Source organism: Artemia franciscana, chromosome 2 (genome assembly GCF_032884065.1).
Source record: "Artemia franciscana chromosome 2, ASM3288406v1, whole genome shotgun sequence".
NCBI classification, from domain to species: Eukaryota; Metazoa; Arthropoda; class Branchiopoda; order Anostraca; family Artemiidae; genus Artemia; species Artemia franciscana.
This window is the reverse complement of record NC_088864.1, coordinates 7243861-7263271: the sequence shown is the minus strand read 5'-3', so window position 1 is coordinate 7263271 and position 19411 is coordinate 7243861. Positions and strand designations below refer to the sequence as shown.

General features: G+C 34.4%; 1 protein-coding gene across 1 annotated transcript in view; it reads left to right on the top strand.

Annotated features, from left to right (window-relative positions):
- Positions 1-19411, top strand: part of LOC136036919 (protein Red-like) — a 59417-nt gene that overhangs the window by 29854 nt on the left and 10152 nt on the right. Inside the window, exons 6-11 of the mRNA XM_065719302.1 lie at positions 852-999; positions 3695-3832; positions 6916-6995; positions 9669-9812; positions 12602-12776; positions 18361-18599. Coding sequence (XP_065575374.1) covers positions 852-999; positions 3695-3832; positions 6916-6995; positions 9669-9812; positions 12602-12776; positions 18361-18599 — 924 coding nt within the window. The remainder of the gene's footprint in view (positions 1-851; positions 1000-3694; positions 3833-6915; positions 6996-9668; positions 9813-12601; positions 12777-18360; positions 18600-19411) is intronic.

Genomic DNA, 19411 nt, shown 5'->3' with positions numbered 1-19411 from the left:
CTTGGTAATTATTGTAATAACTCATCATTGCCTCTTCATCCACAGTTATTCCCAATTTTCCCTAGAATAAGGTCATTCAAAATAAACCGTCTATTCATTCAGCAGTATATAAAGTAATTTCTTTAAGAATATTTAAACACACTAAAATTAGGACAAGTTATATTGCTAGAAAGTATGGTTTGTATCCCGGTGATTTAAATTAAAATTTTATTCACAAACAAGGGGATGTTGCTTTTTTTTCAGTTTCATTTTAGAAGAATGTTGTAACACAAGGGCTATCCATACATTTAGAATTCTTGATCTTATGGATTAAACCTGAGTTGGATAAAAAAGCTTATATTAATACCTAGCCAAGATTAATGTGTAATTGATAATCATTGATCATCACCGATCAAGATCAATATGAGAGGGTAGTTCGGCGCCTTTTACTAGTTTTTTTTCGTGATAATTTTATTGGGGAAAATGTTATACTAAAATCACGATTTAGTTTTTGAATTCAAAAAAGTTAATAAAATAAAAAAAAATATTTTGCTCCCCAATTCGGTCAGAAACATTTTTGTGATTGCATTCTAAAATAGTTTTTCAAAATATTCAGATATCGCCAAAAAAAAAACGAAGTGATTATGCGCAAAAATTTTAGGTGCTAAAAATAATTCTGTTTACATTTTTACAGAGTAAAAAGATCTGTTAGAATGACGTTTTAGTTCTTGAATAGAATAAACAAAAAGCCCAATTTCGTTTCCAGTACTTGAGAACGTTTTCGTGAAAGCAAGCACTATGAAGATTGCCTGATGTTGACTGATAATTTAGTTTTTAATGTTTTATTTTTTCGACAATTTTTTATTTTGTAGGACAATTTTCAAAACACATATACCCCCGAGGAATGAGCTGTTTCTTCCTGGACGGATGGCATACGTAATGGACATTGAAGATGATATTGCTGAATCCGATATTCCCACCACACTGATACGAAGTAAAGCTGACATACCTACTGAAAAGGTAAATAGTTATCAAGTGTAATCTGTGGTTTAGTTTTGCACTTTTTTAGGGTAGAAATGGGTAGGTGGGGGGGGGGGGGTCCAAACCACGAAAAAGCAAGGTGGTATGGTATTTGCAAAATGTAGGGTGGGGTAGTTTTAGTTTTCTTTCAATTTTTTAATAACATACCAACAAAAGTTCCCTATCAAAATGTAGGAGGGAGGGGACAGAGATTATCATAATTATCAGTTATTAAAAATCGGAGATCATGGACTATAAGTTAGCCTTGGTCTCTACTTAAGATGTGTGCTTATTAATAAAAGAGTAAGTGCTGAAGGGGAAAAAGCTATCCAGTGAGCTAATGAGCTGCATATTCCAGAAATTTATCTTTGAGCTGAAATTTCTGAAAGCATCCTCTTTCTTCAGAATTGATCCTCCTGCATCTCATTTTTCAGTCATTACAATGAAGTTATTACAATACAGTTATTACAATTCATTTTCAGTTATTCAATTATACAAAACGGTTGCAACAAGGTTACGAGTGTTTTGTTGCTCCACAAGGCTCCTTCGATCTAGCTTAATCAACCCTCTATATAGAACTTGTTACCGAATATGGCCACCAGTTGAATGATATGGCTCCTAAACTATTTGACACAACTCCAGAGGAGCTAAAACAGGGCTAGTAGGGAAGATCGTTGCGCGGTTAAAGATTGACTTTTATCTTTAAGGCAAGTTTGGATGGTTATCTCAATAGTCTTTGATGAAAAGGCCATGACTATCCTCAACGCATAAATCCTCAAACCTCCTTCAGGGGAGCTCTGTCTTCTGGTGTCACCGTTACTGAAGGTGATCAGAAACATACGTACGCACTTATATTGCTATGATTTTCTGAAAGAGAGAATGTCTGGCTTAGTGCACTTGAAAACAGCTTTTTTGTTGTTGGTAAATATCTATCTTGAACTGTGCTACTGTGGAGCTATTTCGTCAAAACTATCTGTTTTTGTGAACTTCCAACAGATGCAGGCAATCTAATACGTACTTCGGGTAAGGGACTAGTCGTATCTGGATCATCCATGATGCGGCTGGCATCCTGAAATGTGTTTTTAAAAATGCGCACAAAATACAGTGCCAACTAAATGATTTTTGAAATTAAAATAGTCCGTTGATAGTGACAATTAATTGAATTTACTTATTTATACCCCAGCTGCCCAAAACCAAAGCATATTGAATAGACTTTCAGTCATCTGGAGAAGTGCATCGTTAATACTGTTACAAACTAGGGGAAACACCAGTCTTTAACTGATGGGGGCGGCGCTTCCCCGCAACAATTTTTCCCATCTGCGTATCATTACTAGTCTTACTCTCGATACTATCAGTCAAAGTATGAGTACTGAAAGTATGACTACTTTCAGTTTCTGCCAATTGGATAGATGATCCGAGAAACGTGTTCATACTAAATATGTAGTTTAATTTAAGTTTAAATTAAACTTAATCCCCCTTCAAATTTTGTGCCTTGCACTCTTTTTTGTGTCTACTAACGTGATCCTAACCCCTCCCCCTCTCCCAAACGAAAATTCAAGTATCTTTCATTCTTTAACACCCGACTTTTTTATGTCCGTAAAAAAGGGCAATAAAGACGCTCATCTACTAATATAGAATATTCAGGTGAAATTTGATATACAAGATTAAAAATTACTTTTCATTCTATTGATCATGTTACTAATCGAGAATTTCAATGGAAACTGCATATTTCAATTAGCAAAGGTTAAATAGAGAACAGGAAGTTCAGAGTATATGAGCTGTCTATATTTACATTTTGAAAGCAAATCCTAGTTTCAGACTTCCACGCCAGTTAAATATTGAAGCTTTAAAAAAATCAGGTACCCCCCCCCCCCTGACTGCAGTTCAATTTTCTTATTTTTAAGCTATTCAAACTTGATCATTGTTATTCGACTGATATATCTTTGGGCAAGTTTTGTCTATAACGTTTGGGGGTTTAGCTCAAAAGTTTGGGGTTCTACGCTCTAGACTGTAAGAATAGTATTCGGGAAATTTTTTTCCTGTCATTTTTGTTCATATTTCTGAAAAAAAAATTATCGCACCTGGGGGGTATTGTAGCATATGAATTTTCTTAAGCTAATCTGACCAGATTTATTTTTCTATTTTCTTAGATTTTAGCGTCATAATACTTAATTACTTTACTTTTTACTATCCTTAAGATATTTCCAAAAATTTCTCCTACCGAATGAAAAACCTTTTTTTGCAAAAAAAAAAAACGAATTGAATTCCGTTTTTCAAAATTTTTCCTTATCCTAAAACAAATATTAACAAAATAAACAATAAAATTAATATAATAGATATTAAACGTAACAAAACATTTAGCAAATATAATACAAACCTGCTCATGAAATGCTCACAAACGCTTGAGACTTTTGTGTCCAAAATTTTTATAAATGTGAGGCTGATTGCATTTGTGACACAAACTAGATAATTATTATTTTACTTTTCTGTTTAATAACTTTTGTAAATTGATGTTTCATTAGTTAATTTTTTTTGTTCAATATCTATTGTAAATTGATGTTTAATTTAATATTCAGTTGGAAAACAAGAAAAAAGTCTTTAGAAGTGTTGTTTTGGATTAAATCGCTCTTATTTCCATTTCTTGCAATGAATCAAGTATTTTAGAAAGGTCCTAATGTTTTCTATCCTTTTTCAGCTTCAGACAACATTGACAACTAACGACATTGTTATCAACAAGTTGTCTCAGATATTATCGTATCTTAGAGCTGGTGGTAAGAAATCCAAAAAAGAGAAAGCAAAGAAGGATAAATCTGGGAAAGCTGCCGAAGAAAGAGTAAGCCTTTTTATTAATTTATCTATTTATTATTTTTTTTGTGAAAGCGAAACTATTTTATTGGTCTATTTCTTAATTTCTTTATAGTCAAATTTATCAGAATTTGACTTGATAATGTCGTCCATTGGCTATTTTTTGGTCTAGGATTTCTGATCAGGTCTTTTTAAGGCAGAAGTTTAATTGAAAGAGAGGTTTTTAGACCTTTTCTCTGTACCAAATGTGTTTTTCCTTTTTTACTAAAAGGTTTTTTTTTAACGGTATAGTTACAATAATTAGAAAAAAATTACAAATTGAAGGTATGCTAAAATATAGTTTATTTGTTTAGCTTATTTAAGAGCTAAATGTGCTCTTAAATAAGATGTTAAATGTGCTCTTATTTATCACCTAACCATAAGATATTTTTATAGAGTATAATTAAATTGATGGAACGAGGGGGATTGGTGTGATCTTGAGGCAATTTTTCAAAAAATGAAGGGTCAGTAAAAAAAAAGAAGAAAAACCAAAGAAGTGTTATATTTCGTAAAGTGTTAATGACTATTCACTTTTTTTAAGTTCTATTCTTCCTGACGACGTGGAGATAGGAGTAAACTTGTGAATTTCCTGCTGGTTTTCATGATATTTGTAAATTGTTCCAAGTTTTTTTTTATCCTGTATGCTATTTATTTATTATTTCAATATTCAAGTACTTAAAAAGCTAGCTGATTTGAGACTACTACTATCTCGCTGCAGCACCCAGCCGTCTGAGGCCAACACAGTTACGCACGGCCATCCTACATCCCGATTTGTTCAAAGCCTCCCTGTTTACACCTCCCAAGAAGTACCGATTTTCCTTAAATCTTTCCTGGTGACATCCTCCCATCGCATTCGGGAAATGACCTACTTTTCTTTTGGTCCTAGGTGGCTGGACGACCAGGAGAATGTTTGGTAATCTGTTTCCTTCCTCCGCAGAACGTGTCCTAGCCCTCTCATCCTTTCTTGCATTATAGCCCTTGAAAGCGGAATTGAACCACTTTTTTTGTACAGATTGCTGTTTGAGATGCGATCAGTCACTCGGGTACCTAAAACGCCGTAGCGCTTGGCAATAATTTCTCTGGAAAACATCGAGAAAATCTCCTCAGTGCGCCCACGCTTCAGAACCTTATTTGTTCACTGTCATCATTGTAGTTTATTTGGGACACACGCGGAGTATATGCTTTAATTTCATCTCAAGTTCAAACAAAATTGTTGACACTGTTGCTATTGAAGTTCCATTGTGTTAGTATTTTGGTCAAGGATAAATTTGGTTCTGTCCTGACTTTTTACGAAAAGAGCTTTAATGAGGTTTAGTTGGTAAAAAGGAGTGGGCAAGGTTAAGATTTTGGTCATGGCCAAAGTTCAAATATTTTATTGAATTCTCATGAACTTTTATTTTTATTTTGTAATTTATTATGGCTTATGTTTTCTAATTACAATTTTGAATTTCCATGCATCCTTGTTTTTGGTTGACTGTGCTTAGGGGTATTGTTTGTACTATGTGTTTAAATGGCTGGGCAAGGTTAAAATCTTGGTCATGGCCAAAGTTCAAAAATATTATTGAATTCTCATGAACTACCGTTAGTTATAAGTTCTATTATCCAAAAACAGCACAATCAATAAGCGCTGTTTCTGTGTCAACTAATACTCTGCGATAAACGCCAAAGCTCATGAAAAATTGAAAAGACCCTGTCAACACTGTCTGTTGCATTTTTCATCTTTGGGTTTCTTTAGTGGCATTTTGGGGTTTTGGGTATTTTGACATTTTGGGTTTCTATATAGTGGGTTTCTATTCTATTGGGTTTTTATATAGGCATTTTGGGTTTCTATATAGTGGGGAGCCTTAAGTTATGGAAGTTTTCCGAGATATAGATGACGTTCTTGCTCAACAATTCCTTCGAAATTCCTATTATACCGTTCTCTGTAGGTTTAGTAGTGGCCCAGTAATCCATTCAATGGTGTAATGTACTAGTTTGTCCTTACATATACTAGGATTAATGTGGTGACTTATTGGGAAGTCGCATAATGTTGAGAACTTTAAATAACAATAATTTCTTTCTTTTGGAATTAGTTAAATATAATTTTTTGAATCTGTTAAGTTGGAATTTCCATAACTACGCATGTCTTAAAAAGAAGGAAAAATCGAGACTTGTTTTTTTTTTTTTTTTTTTTTACATAAAAATGACCTCCACATACAATTAAAGAGTTTTGATTCCAATGACTGTTAAAGTTACGTCTAAATATAGTTAAAGTATAGTTTTCTTTTAGTCAAAATCTTTGGGAATCAACTGATTCTTATTGTTTGAGTTTTTTTCGGACAAAAAGCGTTGCAGCTTTAACGAATTAATTTTGCTTGTTTATTATCAAGATTCAACGTGTTAACACTGACAAAATTGTGGCGCTGTTCTTTAATTTTTATAGAAAATTTATGAACTAGAAAGCTTCGTAAAAACTACCCTAAAAACAATACTTTCCAGTATAAAGAAAATCTGAGAAAACACAGCTTTTAGGTATGGTTAGACCTAATACAAATGGGTCCAATGTACGAAGAATTTTTAATTTCATGTCCTTGGTACCTAAATCTAGTGCTTTGTCGGACATATAATAACACCTTGGTAGCTAAAACGAAAGCAGGGAATATATGAAAATCAGTCTACTCTTAAGACTTAAATTTAGAAAGTGTATAGAAAACCAATTACAAAAAAAATTGTGATGAACAAAAATTGAATAATATTGCGTCAGTAATTCCATTGTGATTAAGGAAGCAAGAGTCGTCAGTCATACAGTCAGAAGATGTCATGCTACAAAATAGCTTGCATGTCACAATTTTCAAGTTGTGTATTTACAGTTATCCATTCATTGCAAAGGAGTGGAACTAATGAAAACTTAGTGGCTCTTGGAGCTTATGCCCCTTCTAGAATTAAAAGTTTTCAAGTGGCTTTCCAGTTTTCAAGTAGCTTTCATGTTTTTAAGTGACTTTCAAGTTTCCAAGCGGCTTTCAAGTTTTCAAGTTGTTTATAAAATCATGGAATTTCTTCATTATGGCCTTGCAAGCAGATCCTTTTTTCTAGGTAAAGCCAGTGGATGACAGCATTTACGGTGAAATTGGTGACTATGTTGCGCCAATTACAACTGAGGAGAAACAAAGCAGGTAAATCATACTTATTTTCTTTCATTTGTCTTTCTTCTGTATTCTAAATATTTTCAAAATTTATTTCGTTTTATACTTTTTTTCCAACACTAATCACCGAAATATCGCAAGAATGAAAAAGAAATCTGACCGTTGAAATTTTTTTATTAGAGCTTATTAAAATCCAGGACATTCTCATTATTTATTTACAAATAAATGTCTTAATCCTTATTTATGGCCATTCTCTTGAATAATTGGTAAATCCAAAGGATCAAAGTATTTCTGCAAGCAGGCAGAAATGTCGTATGAAGAGCTGCTGACGAAGTTTAAAATACAAACTCTGGAAAAAGAAGAGTAAAACTCAAAAGAAGAGTAAAAAGAAGAGTAAAAGAAGAAAATCTCTGATCCACCCAATCCACAAAACCCTTTTCCCCCCTCAGTCTACAACAAAACGACTCCCGCGCAGGGTTGCAGTGCTTGTTGAGAAACTTCAGCCGGTACGCTGTGGCCACCAGCGGTTAGCGAAGAGTTTTATGCCTAGTTTTCTAAAAATATATAACAAAAGTCAGGAGGATTGATTAGTGTTTTGTTTTATTTTTTTTTGCGTCGCTTATTAATGTGACTATACCGAAGAAATTTGGCAATGCTGTGAAAATTTTGGTGAAAATAAAAGTTATCTATCTATCTAAACCGGAATGTCATCCACGTAGCCTTAGTTGTTATCATCAACTAAGTGTTGGTTTTAAAATAATTCTTATGTAACCTATCCTTCCATCGATTATCACCCAACTTTCCCATTTGATGAATCAGTCGTTTAAACTAGGACTATTCGCCAGTGCCTTAAATTGGCACGTGTGATAGCTCTATTTAAAGGAGGTGATCGTGACAACTTTTGAGAGATGAAGCACAGTTCATCTCTCTTCTGTTAGTGTTCTCTAAGATATTTGAAAGGTCAATGCTCAAACATCTGGTAAATTTTATTGAAGTAGAAAAAAAAAAAAAAATCCATCAGCGTCATTTCGGGTTTCGCGTAAACCATTCTGCAGAACATGCATGCAGTAGACTTCTTCAGTTTATATGACAATCCATAGACTCTATTGTCATTCTTGCAGCGATTTTTCTTGATATAAAGAAAGCTTTTGATAGCCTTACGCATCAGATTCTCATCTCTCTTATCATGGTGTGTGTGAGGAAGCATTGTCTTTGTTCTCTTCATGCTTCGCTATTACACTTATTGCTGCGGAAATTGCAAGACGAGCAAGTTCCAATTGAATACCCTCTTTCTCATCTGTGCGAACGACCTCTACTGACTTTTTAACACCTCAGTTACAAGTGTATACTGCAGATTGTGTCACATAAGTTACTCTCAGACTACGTCGGCGTTCACATCAGATAATAGGGAAGAATTGGTAGCATTTGTAGATTACTTTAGACTAGGTGTTGTGGCTCGAATGAATCATTCCTTACAGTAGAGTTTGAAACAATTACTGAGAAAATATTCAATTGGTTGGATGTTAATATACAAGCTTTAAATGTAAAAAAGCTGTACTTTCTTTTTTTTCTCGTACAGGTATGAGCTGCCCCATAAAAACTGAAATTCATACACTAAGAGGCTCCATAATCCCCCCCCCCCCCCGGATCGAAATGTGCGATTCCTCGGATGGTATTAAAAACTAACAGACATTAAAAAAAAACAGAAAAAAAATGTAAACTGATTTTAAGAACCAACACTAACACATAAAATAAACAAACGTTACTCCGTTTGTAAAGGGGATGCCCCCTCCTCAATCCCCTATTTTTATGCTAAAGTTTGCCTCCAATGATTTAAGAATAACACCTTAAACACAAAGGACGCGGAAATGGGATAAAATGTATTTTTACAATGTATCAAGAGTGGAAAAACTTATTGATGCCCATTTACTTTAAACAATAAAATTACAAAATGAAGCAGCTTGCTAAGTAGAAAGAACGAGGATATCTCCAGCATGTGGAAAACGAAGGATGAATATGCAGATAATTCAGTGGAGACCTCTGCTGACCGTCCTCAGTACAGAACACTCCTTACCGTTTTTATGTGCCCATGTATGCCCATATTTTTGCCATTGGGTTAACCTCCTTTTCCTCGCCATCATCGTTGGCTGCGTAACTTTTATAATTAATTCAGGCCATTTCAGTCGAGACCTCTGCTCGACCGTCCTCAGTGCGGAACCCTCATTACCATTTTTGTGTGCCCATGTATGCCCATATTTTTGCCCACTGGGTTCACATCCTTTCCTCACCATCGTTGTTGGCTGCGTAACTTTTATAATTAATTCAGGCTATTTCAGTCGAGACCGTCCTCAGTGCAGAACTCCCCTACCGTTTTTTGTATTTGCCCGTGTATGTCCATAATTTGTTTTTCATTGGGTTGACCTCCTTTCCCTCAACATCATCATTGGCTGCGTAACTTTTACAATTAATTCAGGTAGTTATCGACAAATGTAATTGTAAAGTGCCTAAAAATTTATATTGCTTCAAGAAACGAATGTTACCCTCAATGTTGTAATAAACCATAAGAATCTATTCTATATATTAAGAAATTCTGTATGGGAGTCACCAGTTGTCTTTTGTCAAGAATCTGCTCAGACTGAAAAACAAAAACCTAATTAAAAATATAAGCATGTTTAAGCGTTTTAAAATGTGTTATCTTTTTAGGGAGAGAGAGCGGACAGAAAAGGATGCTCGATCACGTGATCGTGAAAGATATGTTAAAGAGGAGAAACGCACAAGCTATTTTGGTGGAGAAGACAGAGAGAAACGAGAACAAAAGAGTACTGTTATTGAAGAAGCAGAGAGCACGTAAGTTTTTTTTTAGCATTGGTTAAATTGGGGGTATCCAAACTGAATTTGAGCGATTTATATACCTTTATATAATTTATATACCTTTTCGCAGAATATACTTCAAATCCAAATTATTTCGGAAATCGGCCTCGCGCCCATTTGAGGGTCGTCTTGCAGTGGTGACCAACCCTCGGTAGAAAATTTAGATGAACTCGTATTTTTGTGAAATGGTGAATAGCTTGCTAGCGATTCCAGATATAACAATCATGTTTTCGTAGCAAACTGGTACTTATGCAAATACATACATACTTACATACATACATACATACAATACATACATACATACAAATAGCATACATACTTCTGCAAATTTATCGCACTGTTAACCTGAAGAATTGGTGGAGTGTTGTCCTTTATCAGGTTATATTTAAAATTTCTTGTTTGACCATCTCCAAAGAACTCCGCTGTGATTCTAAGAAACTTCTTTTGATCTTCTCTTTTACACATGATTTGCAAAATAAAAAAATCTTAGTGTGAAAAATAAAACTTATGCATTTTTGTTTATTTGACACATTGTTGTTTATATTTCTTCGGTATTTCCCAGCTTGAAAGTCTTGAGAATATGGAAAGGGTTCTCTGCTTCACTTTGTCAACAAATATACTTCAAAAATCATACTGAGAAAATGTATTCCCCAAATGTTCCTTTTAGACTTCGAATTATCTACCTAGCCTAACAAGTAATTCACTGATAATATTGTTGCTCTGGAGTTAGAGGAAGGGGAATTTCGATTGAAGATCTTTCTCTTCCTCTATAATTGGAAACTTCTAAAATGTAGACTATAGGTGGGAATATTCGGAAATTGGATGAGTGTACGAATTTCATGAATCTTGGTCTTTCTTAACAAATCTCTCACCCCCTTTTCTCCCGCCCAAGGAAAAATTGAAGTAATTTCCTTGCTTTAGATTGGTTAGATAGAGGGAGAAGGCGACTCTTTTCCCCTCCCCCTTTTGCGTGCAATTTTGGCTTATTAAGAAAAATTGTTTATCCTAAAAGATTTTTTATATTACCGAAGATTGCTTTCTTCTCGTATCTAGATATTATCCTTAATTTGAATGTAATTATAACACAGCAAAGGAAGTGTAGATTGCTGTATTATCGCTATGACTCATTTTGGTTGTCTTCTGAACTAAATAACACATTTTTCAGTGACAAGGAAAGGTTCACATTTTGTGGTATTTTTCTGATTGCTGAATTTCAGTATAAATATACGTAGATGCTTTGGAAGGGCAAAAGTTAAATCATTTGTTCATGGTCAAGTGTGTAATTTTGTTTTTGTACTATTAAAGAATCGGTTTATAGTTTCCGCTCTCTATGGTTGGTACCTTGGGGCTTCAGCCTTGCGCATGTGCTATCGTGACTTCACATTTAAGGCTTTTCAGTTTCTCTGTAAAGTTTTCAGCTTTTCAGTTTACAGTAAAGCAAAAATATATTTTTGTCTTTGTTTTAAATTTGGCTTGATTTTTCATCGGACTTTCAGTTTGTTCCGTGTTTTCTTTTTTATTTTATAGTAACTTCTGTAGTCTGTCATCTTATGAAGTTAATTTAGACGTTTTAAATTCAGAAAGGCCCAAATATTGAAACATGTTAACACTTGAATATCTTTTGAAAAAAAAGTGAAGCAAAATAATAAACGAAGTGCAGTATATAGTTCGAACTTAAAGGTAAAGTGAGGTCAATATGTTAAAGTTGAAAATCATAGAAAATCAATGACTTGAAACTAAATTCAGCAAGGCACAAATATTGAAACACGTTAATACTTGAATATCTTTTGAAAAAAAATGAAGCAAAATAATAAACGAAGTGCAGTATATAGTTCGAACTTAAAGGTAAAGTGAAGTCAATTTGTTAAAGTTAAAAATCATAGAAAATTAATGACTAGAAACTGGACTTGGCCTCATTCGGAAAAAAACTGAAAAACTGAAAACTGTACAGAAATACTGAAAAGACTTAAATGTGAAGTCACGATATTACTTGCGCAAGGCCGAAGGCCCAAGTTACCAACCATAGAGAGCGGAGACTATAAGCCGGTTCCTTAGTAGTATAAAAACAAAATTACACACTTGACCATGAACAAATAGTCTAATTTTTGCCCTTCCAAAGCATCTACGTATACTTATACTGAAATTCAGCAACCAGAATGTTTTGAAATTCAGCAAGATATGAAGTAGATTATATCAAAATGGATGCTGTAAGCTTCCTTTTTTTACTTTCTTTTCTTCATATCTTTATCGTTTGAAAATATTTTTCTGTATTATCGCTATGACTCATTTCGGTTGTCTTCTGAACTAAATTACGCATTTTTCAGTGACAAGGAAAGGTTTACATTTTGTAGTATTTGGCCTCATCTGGAAAAATCCCAACATGTCTAGTGACTGACTCTTAGTTTGTCAAAATATTCTGTACTGCATTCATGCGCATGTGCTATCGTGACTTCACATTTAAGGCTTTTTCATTTTTTCGTTGTTTTCGAAAGAAAATTTAACCTATATTTTTCAGATTCTCCAGTCTATGTTTAGATAAAATTGTCCTTTAGTAGTTAGGAATTCTAGAAAGTAAAACTATTAATCCAGGTTTCAATGCTGATGAGACTACCCAGAAAGTATGTGCCCCTCGGAGTGCTTTTTTGGTAGTTTGCAATTTTATTGTTTTTAACTCCTTTAGTGTTGATTTTACGTATTTAGTTTGCAACGCAGTTGCAAATCTATGGTTTGATAAGTTTTTAAATTGCGTGCTTTTCTTTTTATAGACTTGGTAATATGTTGAAACCACAAGATGGAAGGAAGCCTGAAGGGAAAACGGGGATAATGGCCAAGCTTACAAATGAACCAGAGGGATATGCTGAATGCTATCCTGGTTTTGAAGAAATGCAAGATGCCATTGTTGACTCTGACGAAGAAGTAGATTATACCAAAATGGATGCTGTAAGCTTCCTTTTATTAGTTTCTTTTCTCCATATCTTTATCGTTTTGAAAAGATTTTTCTTTTGAAAAATTGCTTGTAAAAGATAAAGATCCTGATAATTTTGTCTTTCGTAATTTTTTAAATGCAAATTTGTAAAAAGTGTGAAACACAACAAAAACAACAACTTTGTTATGCTTTGTAGAAATGCAATAAAAAAAGGAATTATTTTGAACCAAATAAATAAAAGATCATCAAGGGGCTCTAACCCTCTCCGTTGAAAATGTCTCTTCCTCTCGAAAATATCTACCCCGGAACTTAGTTTGTTCTTGTTTTTATGTTTTTTTTTTTTTTACTTTTGAAGTACAACCGGGGCTGTCTAATAGGGAGTGTGGGTCTATAGTGCTGAATTACCAAATGTAAATTTTCAGAGTCGCGAAGTTTTCAACTCTTTGTTTATATTTAGTCGGAATGTTAATTTCGATAAACTGCATACTCCGAAAGTAAAACCTGTATTTTCTGAATGCATGCGCAATCCATCATGTTTATAAACTGTGGAAGATTTTATACGATTTTTATAATAAGTATTTACAACGATTTTAGAGGCTTGGAAACAAAAATGAAAACTAATATGATTTACTAAACTTAAAGAACTATTCTGGAAACTACAACTTTAGTTGTATTCCACTCAATTATTCTCTGACAATTAATTTTATTACTTAAATAGATTTTACATATTTTAGTTCATTTAACTTAATTTATTCTATTGAACATATTAATTTATTTTGATATATCAATTATAGTTAATTTAATTCTGTGATAATTTAAGATTAATTTTTATTAGGTCTATTAATGAATCAATAAGCCTTGCTTTATGTTGAAGTTGTAATCAATGAATTTTGAAGTTGTCTCAATGCTCTGAAAACTTTTCCACAACTATCATGGCACAAAGCTTAAACGTTTTTTGGGTCAATTTTGCGTTATCTATTTGAGTTTTCTTTTATTAAAAAAAAAATTCATAAATAAGGTTTTCGAAGAAACGGAAATAGCGATATCAAAAGCTAAAACGAGCTCAAATAAAGGCATATAATAAATCAAACTCAAAGAGAACATGAATTAGCATGAATGAATAAATGAAATGGGTTTTCTGGTTATTCTAACTGAAAGCATAATTTATTATTGCTCTTTTTGGAAGACGGCTCAGCACTGTGAGATAAATACCTTAGCCGTCTATTATTTCTGCTGATAAATCGGGATAAGATCCGCTTGAATATCCGATTTAGTTTAGCTTATTCTTTTTCTGTACAGGTGTCACCTAGCAAAAGAGGTAAGTCGAAAAAATTTTTTTTGCTTAGTTTTGTAAAACTTTTTTGTGTGTGATTATGCGGGTTCGTCTCCATGTCTTTTCAGTTCTTTTACTTCGTGCATAATTTAAGAAGTAGTTTTAAAATCAATCTCATAAACATATTTAGTATTAATTGTGACTGCTGTATAGTTATAGCCTGAATTTATAGCAATTATATTATTTATAAGTATTTGCCAAGATTTTTTTTATTTAGCCCTATTTCAGAGTTTGTTTTGGAATTTTGTACCATATGCCTCTTTTTACGTCTTTAAGATCTATTTAAGGTCCGCTCTGAGTCCTAGGGACATGTAGTTTAGCATCCTTTAGCTCAGTGGCACCAGTTCACGAAAATGATACTTTTCGTGTATTTGGAGAGGAAAATGTATTTTCAAAATCTAGGAGGGAATTCTTGCTCCCTCCTCTAAATACCCCAAAAAAAGCCAAAAATGCAATAAAAATATTGTTTCGAAATCTAGGAGAGGCCCAACAATTAGGAGGCAAGTTTCACCCTATCCCCCACCCTCTGGCGCTGGTGCTTTGGCTTATACTGAATTCAAGAAAAAGGGAACAAAATAAAGTTCAAAAAGAGAGTAAAGCATCTCAACCTACCTATGGTCCAAGGACGAGACAGAATTTTAACACCAAAAAGATCCAATTCGTCTATATAGAAGTAAGTGTGAAGTATATAGAAGTAAGACCTAATTAAGGACTATTAGAAGGAGTGAAGATACTCGGTGTTATTTTCTCCAGATACTGTTCTTTGGCCGCACATGTAGACAGTGTAATTACGAAAGGAAATGCTTCCCCTCAAACACTGTCCAAAATGCGTCGCTTTGCCTGCGATGTCATTAGTCTTCTCCGTGCATATCTTTGTTATGTGCGACCAGTCTTGGAGTATGCCTGTCCTGTGTGGAGCCCTTCTATACTACATACTGCTCACCTAATGCACGACCTAGAGTCAGAACAGAAAAGGGCAGTTAGGATCATCCTGTGTTCTTGAGATATTCCTTACCAAGAAGCACTCATCACACTAAACATTCAGTGCCTAGAACAAAGATAATGTAATCTTATTATGAGGTTTGGAAAAGCATTGCCTTTGGACCCAGCCCATTGAGACATCTAACCCGCAGACAAAATTTGAAAAGGACAAACCGATATTATAATTAGTTTGTGGTTTTTTATGGCACTTGGTATTAACCAAGTGACATATAGCAATCGCCAATTCTGTTGGTCTGTCTGTCGGTCTGTCTGTTGGTCTGTCTGTCTGTCGGTCCCGGTTTTGCTACTTTAGGCACTTCCAGGTAAGCTAGGACGATGAAATTTGGCAGGCGTATAAGGGACGGGACCAGCTTAAATTAGAAATAATCTTTTTCCCAATTTGACCATTGGGGGGGGGGGGGGGGAGTGGGGGGCCGGTTAATTCAGAAAAAAATAGAAAAAATGAAGTATTTTTAACTTATGAATGGGTGATGGGATCTTAATGAAATTTGATTTTTGGAATGATATTGTGTCCCAGAGCTCTTATTTTAAATCTCGACCGGATCTGATGACATGGGGGGATTTGGAGGGGGGGGGACCTAAAATCTTGGAAAACACTTAGAGTGGAGGGATCAGGATGAAACTTGATGGAAAAATAAGCACAAGTCCCAGATACATGATTGACATAATCGGAACGGATCCGCTCTCTTTGGGGTAGTTGGGGGGGGGGGGGGGGGGTAATTCTGAAAAATTAGAAAAAATGAGGTATTTTGAACTTGCGAACGGGTGATCGGTTCTCAATGAAATTTGATGTTTAGAAGGATATCGTGTCTTAGAGCTCTTATTTTAAATCCTGACCGGATCTAGTGACATTGGGGGGAGGGAGTTGGGAGGGGGAAACCTAAAACTTGGAAAACACTTAGAGTGGAGGGATCGGGATGAAACTTGGTGGGAAAATAATCACGAGTCCTAGATACATGATTGACATAACCGGAACGGATCCGCTCTCTTTGGGGTAGTTGGGGGAGGGGTTAATTCTGAAAAATTAGAAAAAATGAGGTATTTTTAACTTACGAACGGGTTATCGGATCTCAATGAAATTTGATATTTAAAAGAATATCGTGTCTCAAAGCTCTTATTTTAAATCCTGACTGGATCTGGTGAGGTTGGGGGAAGTTTGGGGTGGGGGAACCTAAAATAATGGAAAACGCTTAGAATTTAGGGATCGGGATGAAACTTGGTGGGAAAATAAGTAGAAGTCTTACATCCGTGATTTACATAATTGGAACGGATCTGATATATATGGGGGGGGGGGGGGTAATTCCGAAAAATAAGAAAAAATGACGCATTTTTAACTTACGAAGGAGTGATCGGATCTTCATGAAACTTCATATTTAGAAGGACCTCGTAACTCAGATCTCTTATTTTAAATCTCAACTGGATCAAGCGTAATTGTGGGGGGGGGGCAGTTGGAGGTGGACCAGAAATCTTAGAAAATACTCAAAGCGGTGAGATCAGGATGAAACTGGATGGGAAGATTAAAAACCTGTCTAAGATACGTGACTGACATAACCGGACCAGATCTGCTCTCTTTGGTGGAATTGGAGGGGGGGGGGTAATTTTGAAAATTGAGGTATTTGTAACTTATGAAAGGGTGACCAGATCTTAATGAAATTTAATATTTAGAAGGATCTTGTGCTTTGAAGTTCTTATTTTAAATTCCGACCAGATCCTGTGACGTTGGGGGAATTGGAGGGGGAAACCGGAATTCTTGGAAAATGTGGAAAATTGGGGTATTTTTATCTTACGAATAGATGATCGGATCTTAATGAAATTTGATTTTTAGAAAGAATTCATGTCTCAGAGCTCTTATTTCAAATTCTGACCAGATCGTTTGACATTGGGGGGAGTTGGAGGGGGAAATCTTGGAAAAACACTTGGAGTGTAGGAATCGGGATGAAGCTTGGTGGATAGAATAAACAAATGTCCTTGATACTTGATTGACAGAATCGTACTGGATTCACTCTCTTTGGGGGAGTTGGGGGGAGGGGTTCAGTGATTTGGTGAGTTTGGTGCTTCTGGACGTACTAGGACGATGAAAATTGATAGGCGTGTCAGGGAGCTGCACAATTTGACTTGATAAAGTCGTTTTCCCAGATTCGACCATCTGGGGGGCTAAAGGGAGAGGAAAAATTAGAAAAAATTAGGTATTTATGACTTACGAGTGGGTGATCGGATATTAATGAATTTTGATATTTAGAAGGACATCGTGACTCAGAGCTCTTATTTTAAATCCTGACCGGCATTAAGCCTCTTATTTTCCTTTTTAAATCAATCTATTGATTCATAGAATTTTGTTAGAGCTCATACCATATGATCTCTTGGCTCTTAGCTCTTCTCGCCTCGTCACAAGTGCTATATGAGCTCTTAGCTCTTGTTTACGTCTACGTTTAACAGTGCATAATTTTTGTTTTTAATGTTTTTGCATCTACAAAATAACCAAGAGCTACGAAAATTGTTTAATAAACCGTTCTCTCTCTCTCTCTCTCTCTTCCTCTCTCTCTCTCTCTCTCTCTCTCTCTCTCTCTCTCTCTCCTCTCTCTCTCTCTCTCTCTCTCTCTCTCTCTCTCTCTCTCTCTCTCTCTATCTCTTTCTCTCTTAGAGAGACATAGATGTGTAATGGGAATTAACTTAACTAGCGGTCCGTTTTCCCCGTCGGTCCTATGGCAACCAGGTTTGAACTCTCTCTCTCTCTCTCTCTCTTTCTTCCTTTCTCTCTTTCTCTCTTAGAGAGGCATAGATGTATAATGGGAATTAACTTAACTAGCGGTCCGTTTTCCCGTCGGTCCTATGGCAACCAGGTTTGAACCCTGGATTGCTAGGCAGATATCAAGCCATCACTCTACCAAAGCAACTTTAGTAATAACATAAAAATTCGAATACGAAATGACTGTTTCTTTATCCCACACCAAACATGTACTTGATTTGCACATACCCACCTTTGCAAACAGCCTAAAACAGTACAAGGTCCACTAGTTAACCAAGGGCAGACCAGGTTGTAATCAGTAACGTAATCTTTGAACAAAATGATTAGAGAATAATGTTATTCCCAATACAAAAGAAAACGTCATTACATCATAAATATATATAAACAAGTAATTAAAACCAAAATTAAAATCTATTAGGACACATTAGAATGATATCACTAGCCCAATGTGTTTGAATATTTTAAAAATCTTTGACGCTAATATTTGGTTATTCCTAAGCTACCATTTTTATTGTAGGGTAACAAGAAAGGACCAATCGGTCGATGGGACTTTGACACAGCGGAAGAGTATAGTGACTACATGGCCAACAAAGAGGCTTTACCAAAGGCAGCTTTTCAATATGGCGTTAAAATGGCTGACGGCAGGAAAACAAGGAAAGTGAGAAGCGAAAAGAATGAAAAAGCCGAACTGGATCGAGAATGGAGTCAAATTCAAAAAATTATACAAAAGAGAAAGGGAGATCCCTCAGACGGAAGGTTTGGTTTTTTTTTCTAAAAATTCTTTTACAAAGAATTTTAATTTCTTTTAAAAAGATTTACTAGAAAATTTCAACTAGAAAAAGATCTACTAGAAAATCAACTAAGAATTTTAATTCCTTTTAAAAACATCTACTGGAAAATTTCTACTAGAAAATCTACTAAGAATTTTAATTTCTTTTAAAAAGATCTACTGGAAAATTTATACTAGAAAAAGATCTACTAGAAAATCAACTAAGAATTTTAATTCCTTTTAAAAACATCTACTGGAAAATTTCTACTAGAAAATCTACTAAGAATTTTAATTTCTTTTAAAAAGATCTACTGGAAAATTTATACTAGAAAATCTACTAAGAATTTAATTTCTTTTAAAAGATCTACTGGAAAATCTATACTAGAAAATCTACTATGAATTTAATTTCTTTTAAAAGATCTACTTGAAAATTTATACTAGAAAAAGATCTACTAGAAAATCAACTAAGAATTTTAATTCCTTTTAAAAACATCTACTGGAAAATTTATACTAGAAAGTCTACTAAGAATTTTAATTTCTTTAAAAAGATCTACTGGAAAATTTATACTAGGAAATTTCTACTAGAAAAATATCTACTAGTAAATCTACTAAGAATTTTGATTTCTTTCAAAAAGATCTACTAGAAAATCTACTAAGAATTTTAATTTCTTTTAATAAGATCTATTAGAAAAAGATCTACAAGAAAATTTCTACTTGAAAAAGATCTACTAGAAAATCTACTAAGAATTTTATTTCTTTTAAAAAGATCCACTAGAAAACACTACAAGAAAAGCATCGT